This window comes from Sinocyclocheilus rhinocerous, unplaced genomic scaffold (assembly GCF_001515625.1).
Source record: "Sinocyclocheilus rhinocerous isolate Xijiao unplaced genomic scaffold, SAMN03320098_v1.1 scaffold780, whole genome shotgun sequence".
NCBI classification, from domain to species: Eukaryota; Metazoa; Chordata; class Actinopteri; order Cypriniformes; family Cyprinidae; genus Sinocyclocheilus; species Sinocyclocheilus rhinocerous.
The window spans coordinates 1,447,250-1,454,160 of NW_015654937.1; the positions used below are offsets into that span (position 1 = coordinate 1,447,250).

Genomic DNA, 6,911 nt, shown 5'->3' on the forward strand with positions numbered 1-6,911 from the left:
ATAGCAGAACCGTTAACGTCAGAGCTTATCGATACTCCGGTCTTTCATAATTTAGCCCCGGTACCGATTAAATACCGGGTTTCGGTACCCATCCCTACGCTTGAGGTATCCGGCCAATCACAACGCACTGGATAGCTGGCCAATCACAGCACACCTCGCTTTTCAGTGTTTTTTTAACCTTAAACCACATAAACACATCGCACTACACCAAATAAACAAAATAATGTTTTTTTTAGCAACGTCATATGACCCCTTTAAGGTAAAAAGCAGATTTTGGTACTTCAAGTAGATTGGTAATTTAATATTCTATATAAGTTGTAAAATATACAGGCACCAATATGCCATGCCTTACAGTGTTACCGTATTTTGCATGGTGCATATCTGGCAACCACAGCTGTCAGGTTGTTTGGTTGTTGTTGTTGTTGTTTTACCATAAATTTTAACAGGATATTTTTTGTACAAGACTAATAAATAAAAGCATGCAAATAACAGTGGTTTTTAGATAAAAAATAAAAAATAAAAAAAAGTCATGCACGTTGGCAAAATAAAAGTCCAGCTTCTGCTTTGACGATATATCGGGCAACCACTAGTAATTAATAAATAAAAGTTTTCTAATTGGTTAACAGACTTACGCTGAGGTCACTGTGAGGTTCCTCTTGAGCAGCGGGGCTGGAGCCGTTACTAAGCTTGTAGAGCCAGTACTGTTTGGCTGTGATGAAGACATTCCACGGCAGCAGAGAGCCGATGCCCATCAGGAAAAAGATGATGTACACCAGATTGTAGGAGTCTTCCGGGCAGTGACGGGCCACCAGGGGCCCTGCCGGCTGCTGTTGGGAAAGCAAAGGGGAAGTGTCGCCCCCCACCGCCTCACCCTCTGAAAGCTCTTCGTCACACATGGAGGAGATGGTGGTGGGAATGTAAGAGGAGTTCACGCTGGCCTGTAGAGACTGCTGACCATCCATTCTCAAAGAGACAGGATGGAGGGAGGGAAATGGAGGAATCCAAGGGATGTGAGGGTGACCAGGATAAGCTAATGCTGGAGGAGAGAAAAATAGAGGAGAGGGGTAGCAATAAAAACATATAAAAGGTGTGCATGCATGTGCACGGCTTACATATATTTGGGCCCCAGTCAAAATAGTACATCCTCAAGTCTCTATAGCTATGTTTCCAGCCTAAGTTGTGATTTTAAATTATATGTAAAATTGGAATATCACAAAAACCATTTGCGCATAAAGCACTGTTTCCATCCCATGTGTTAAAGAGAACAAAATCGTCACTTCCTGGGAAACTGGCGCAAAAACAAATAAAATTAAAAAAAAATAATAAGTGACTTGCGCCTCAGAGTGCACAGACACAACACAACGCAATCATTTTATCTTGCGTTTAGAGTCCGACACCTAATGACTGGTAACCCAATTTGTGTGAGACAGTTCTGGTAGGGAATTATACCAAATCAACCAGTTCATTGCCTTGACGACATCTGAGATTGTGTGCAGTGAGATTGGACTGCCGGTTAGTCCAGTTATGCACTTGATTTCTTGAGGAAAGTCCCAATGTTTTAAAAAGTAATAGCAGCCTCACTTTCACATGTCACATTATTTAATGCATCATACATGTCCACCACCACTAACAAAGAGGAAGGAATTTCAAAGATATAGCAACTACTTCAATAAAACACAGAACCCATTAAACAGTAAACAGTATTCAAACTCACTAGAATGTCAACCCCTCTGCTGCTGTGAGGTTACCGTCTGTCTGCCATCCCGGAGACGCTGTCCGCTCATATCACAATGAAGATATAAGTAAACACTCAGGACTCATACTGCTGCAAGAGACCGACAGAGAGCATACGTGAGAACACACCTCCACCGCATTACTCACAGTATGTAGAATTTCACACCGGTAGAATAGAGACAATCTGTCTCGATCCCAATCCTGACTGATGCATCATTCAAGGAATGAATAACTGCTGATGCCGTACATGCATAGCTCACACTAATTACAACACACTCACATGCTCCTGTACTCCACTCAGTCACATGACACCAGACTGACATCAACCTAAGAGACTGCAAACATACACACTATGTGATTGACAAACTCCACTCTCTAACATACAGCTGATAATATAATAACATATTATTGGAATCAATGGATAGTGCACATTTTCTTTTTTCATGTTTACTTTGTTTTCTTTTTTTTTTGTAAATGTTAAATAAATATTGTGTAAAATAAGTGACATTTACTAATAGTTACTGTGGTAAATATGATCACAGTACAAAGGGATTTTTGCAGCGTTATTAAAAAGACAAGTCAATTTGTCATTACAAAAAAGTACCGTGATGGTACCATGGTACATTGATGGTGTCTGGTGGTAAGATCATGGTACTTTGATATATACTATTACCATGGTACTAAAAGATTACTATACATGTAGTTTATGTGATATGTGTAATTCGCCTGCTAAGAATACTTAACAATACAGACACCAGGGAAAAAAAAAAGTTTTGCTCTTTCCTATAATTCTAATGTATCATTTAAGAATCAACTTGTCTCAAAGGGTTTATTTAGGAAAAAAATAAACAGACAGAAACCAGTTAAACTGTTGACATACAGTAAAAATAAGAAATACAATGAATGTGGAGAGGAGCTCAGATAATTTGGTCTTGGGAGAATTTGCAGCAAAATGTCACAGTTTGCTCTCCATGTAGCCTCATTGTCTGAACGAAACAAATGAGATATTAAATGAACTCAGAGAGTTCATTTGTATATTTTTTTTCTTCCTCTTCTTCTTTTGTATTGTGTTCTCAGACAGCAGCATTTTAGTCATCGTGAAGCTAAAAAAATGTTGTCCATGTAAGCAGCTCACTGGGTTTTAAAACAGAGAAGGGAAGTGTTTCTCAATATTACAGTGCTCAGCATTTTTAACTGTGTGCCAAAATAAAAATCAGTAGCCTATAACCAAGTGAAGTGTGTATGTATATATATATATATATATATATGTATATATATATATTATTATTATTAATCTTTTGGGTCCACGTTGCCATAAAGAGTCTAAAATCTCAGAATGACCTGCCCAAATCAATCCGAGCAGCTGAGTCCTTAGCCATCTTCAAGAAACGACTAAAAACACATCTGTTCCACCTTTATTTGACCCTCTAACTCTAGCACTGTCTATACTATTTTAATTTTACTTTATATTTATCTTCGTTTTTATAAAAAAAAAAAAAACTAACACTAGCTTTCTATTTTTTCCATTCTACTTGTTTTTCTTTGTGCGTGTGTGTGTATGTGTGTGTGTATACAATTCTGTGTTTTTCTGTCAATATGGGGTGCTGTGTGTACATTAATGAGGAAAAAAAATTAACTTAAATGATTTTAGCAAATGGCTGCAATATAACAAAGAGTGAAAAATTTAAGGGGGTCTGAATACTTTCCGTACCCACTGTTATATATATATATATATATAAAACCTTGCTACGTGTACTGCGTTAGGCTAACCGAGACTTGTCATTTGCACTTATATATTGTTGCTCTTTTGTTAGTTTTGATTGCTTCTAATGTCCTCAGTTGTAAGTAGCTTTGGGTAAAAGCGTCTGCTAAATGACTAAATGTAAATGTGTGTGTATATATATATATATATAGCTGTTATGGGAGACAAAACAGCTGTTTCTAGTCTATAATCACAGTAGTACACTTACAACAGATAATAGTCTCGTGTTTATCCGGACACCGTAATCGGGTGACTGTATTCCTTCGCTTATGAATCAATTCAGACCTGCTGAACTGGGTGGAACTGCAACAACGCTTATGAACTTAGAAACTCACCAATAGCTTGACTCAGCTGAATTCATCTTTCCCGTACCAGCTCCCCACTGACAGACAATAACAACACACTCTCGGTAGACATGGTGACTTATGTATGCATCGGAGTACACAACACAATCTGTAGTGTAGTGTACTTCTTCTTCTTCTTTGGTGTTTGGCGGACGGCACTGTAGTGCACCAGGCACTAATAATAACAAGACTTCAAATTAAAGGTCTCAAGGTAAGTTAAGAATATAATACAAGTTGAAAATACAACTCATAATGACTTTAATTGCAGGTAATGAAGAAATTGTTGTCAACAGAGATTTATAAAGACACGTTTAAGATAAAGTCTCAATAGCTGGATCATTTTAAGCAAAAGTAAATGCCAAGCCCATTTTTCATAAAAACTTTAACACGACAAACGTCCACTATTTTAAGTAAATTAATAAAATACTACGCTAGCAAGGTTTATTTCCCCACCATTTTAAGCAAGGATGAGTCGCTGAAAAGGAGGATGGGTTACAGTCATAAATACAGCTAATAATATTACAGTATAAATACTGTTTAGATGTGCCGTTTTATTTATTAGTGTAATATTTACTAAGCGTATTAGTGTGGGGAAAAAAAACACAGAATAACACGCTGTAAATTAAAATGCTTGATATTTAACACTCCACACAAAAGCGCAATACAAGCTTTTTCATGGCTTTTATTTTGAAACACCGGCGTATTTGAGTGTCGCTTATTTTTGTTCTGTGCTCAGTGGAGGCGCAGTGTGGTGTGTGATTACAGGTATGGGCTTTTTAAATAGCACAAACGTACTTTATGTGTAACTTTGATTTTAATAAGTGTTTAATGAGCTGCCTTAGATGGCTTTTTAGTCAGTAGCATTAAAGGTGCTGTTATAACACGCAGTCACCAACACACGTGGATGAAGCGGACATGTCTGTTTTATTCCTTTTACTTGTTTGATATGCTTTAAATGTTATATCATGTTACAGCGTTAACATAATTTGGGTTATGGTTGTAGTATCATTAGTTATGTCCCAATAGTCAAATATCAAGGAATTTAAAATTCCAGGCCTAATAGAGCCAAGTTAATAAAATCGTGGAGAAGTCATGCATTTTCTTTAGTTTTCCAGCTATGCTCTTTTCTGAAAAATTTAAACGGCTTGAAGCTGATGAATGCATGCTCTATCAACTTAATAATAAAAAACAACAACACTTTCTCAGGTAATTAATTGGTCATAGTTTGTTGGAACACTAATATAATTTGTAATATATCATTATGTTTTCAGCCTGTTCATACAATGGCTGATGATGGTCCGATGGAGGATTATCCCACTGAAATTGAGGAAAACCTGAATGATTTTGAGTCCTCTTTGAGCTCTGTCCAGAACATGGTCCAAACGCTCGTGTCTGTATCCAGAAGTGACAATCTGCTTAAAGTATGTGAAAGCAAATGCACAAATCAATAGTTATATGAACTTTATCACATAAAGTTATGTTTTGATCTTTTTGTACCTCATTCAAGCTGGATCCTCTTGATCGAGCTAAATTGGATCTGATGTCTGCATATGCCCTCAACTCAATGTTCTGGAGTAAGATTTTACACCTTCATCTTTTTACTTGACAATGTTTAATGAAATGTTGACATGACAAGATTGAATATTTCTTCTTAGTGTATCTGGTGACACAAGGAGTCAATCCGAAAGACCATGCGATTAAACAAGAATTGGTAAGAGAAGTTTGTCATTTTACTTGCGTTTTAGGTTTAAACCTAACTAGGAAATACAGTATATGAAGGTAAAATGTATTGTTTATGAAGGATAGCTTACTGTTTGTATTGATTAATTGAGAAGGGAACTAACATCCTCCTTTACCTCACAGGATAGGATCAGGACATACATGAACAAAGTCAAAGAGATCACGGACAAAAGAAAAGCTGCACGTCTGGACAAAGATGCAGCATCACGGTTTGTTCGGAATGCATTGTGGGATCCAGAGGACAAGAAAAGAGAAGATACAGCTGAGCATCCCCAGAGAGGAAAGCACATTAGGTTTTCTTGATTGAATTGACTGGTGAAACACTGACGTCTTTCTGCAAATATTTAGCAGACTTTGGGATTAAGCATAACACATATTTCAGAGCATTGAGAAACTGCATAAGAAGTCTGCCGGTTACCTGGTGATTTATGATGCTGTGTTGAGTAGCATCATTCTTTTCAAGATCGTGACTAGTTTCAAACTAAAGAAGAAACCCAATATAAGTTACAGGTATTTAAGTAGCCAACAGTTTTTATTATTATTGTTTTATTCAGTTGCATTTGAAGAGAATGTTTTTTTTTTAGTTTTGAGTAAATTTTAGATCTGGGGTTACATAATCTGAAATGTGGACCATTCATAATACCTGTCCCATTAAAACTACTAAATCCTCTCAGTCTTGTCAATTTATTTGCAAGTGAAGAGTTCATTTGCAAAAACCGATAAACACTACTTAAAAAAAAAAGCTGATTGCCGTGCATTATTCTCCACATATAGCGCGATCTGAACCCTAAACACGTTTTGTCAAAAAAGCCGGTTTTGTCCACTTTAAAGGCATCGCGAGTTCATGTTTTACTGCAGAAGCCGACAAGCGTCCTTGTTGTTTTTGAACAGAAGCCGATAAGTCCATTTTAGCCAATCAGCGCGCTGTATTCAGGTCAGGTGACAAGGCTACTTTCACTTTCAAAAGACGTGCTAGCTGAGAGGAGTTGCGTCAAAGCTGACTAAAAGTGATCGAGGAATGGATAATTTCGACGAACTTGATGAACCTGTGATATCTTCTTCAGGGCGAAAAAGGAAAATAAAAGCTGAAATGTTTTCACGGAACCTTGCAAAAGCAGCGCGTTACAATGGTGAGGGAAAAGCACCGTGTAATCACATCCACCCAACAAACACAGGACGTTGCCTCAACGTTGTAACAACATGGCTAAAAGGTTGTTGGTTCTACGTTGTGTCGTTAAGGTTGTTACTGCGTTGTCACAATGTTGCCATTCAACCACGGTTCAGGGCCATTGCTGAAGGTTGTGCTTAAGCTGTTTGGACAACCACTGGAC

At 37.4% G+C, this 6,911-nt stretch overlaps 2 protein-coding genes across 3 annotated transcripts in view; one reads left to right on the plus strand and one right to left on the minus strand.

The window, feature by feature from the left end:
• LOC107717832 (equilibrative nucleoside transporter 3-like) overlaps window positions 1-3,986 on the minus strand; it is a 13,126-nt gene extending 9,140 nt beyond the window's left edge. Inside the window, exons 1-4 of one of the 2 annotated variants that reach the window (XM_016524711.1) lie at window positions 3,832-3,986; window positions 2,015-2,069; window positions 1,715-1,825; window positions 633-1,036 (exon numbers count right to left, since the gene is read on the minus strand). In XM_016524711.1, coding sequence (XP_016380197.1) covers window positions 633-962 — 330 coding nt within the window. In that variant the 5' untranslated portion in view covers window positions 963-1,036; window positions 1,715-1,825; window positions 2,015-2,069; window positions 3,832-3,986. The remainder of the gene's footprint in view (window positions 1-632; window positions 1,037-1,714; window positions 1,826-2,014; window positions 2,070-3,831) is intronic. The other variant, XM_016524710.1, reaches the window with a different exon arrangement.
• Window positions 3,987-4,517: 531 nt separating this feature from the next.
• Window positions 4,518-6,243, plus strand: LOC107717833 (nuclear nucleic acid-binding protein C1D-like). Its single transcript, XM_016524712.1, has 5 exons — window positions 4,518-4,605; window positions 5,112-5,261; window positions 5,348-5,414; window positions 5,496-5,551; window positions 5,704-6,243. Exons 2-5 carry the CDS (start codon window positions 5,124-5,126, stop codon window positions 5,881-5,883), a joined length of 441 nt encoding a protein of 146 aa, XP_016380198.1. The 5' UTR covers window positions 4,518-4,605; window positions 5,112-5,123; the 3' UTR covers window positions 5,884-6,243.
• Window positions 6,244-6,911: the final 668 nt, after the last annotated feature.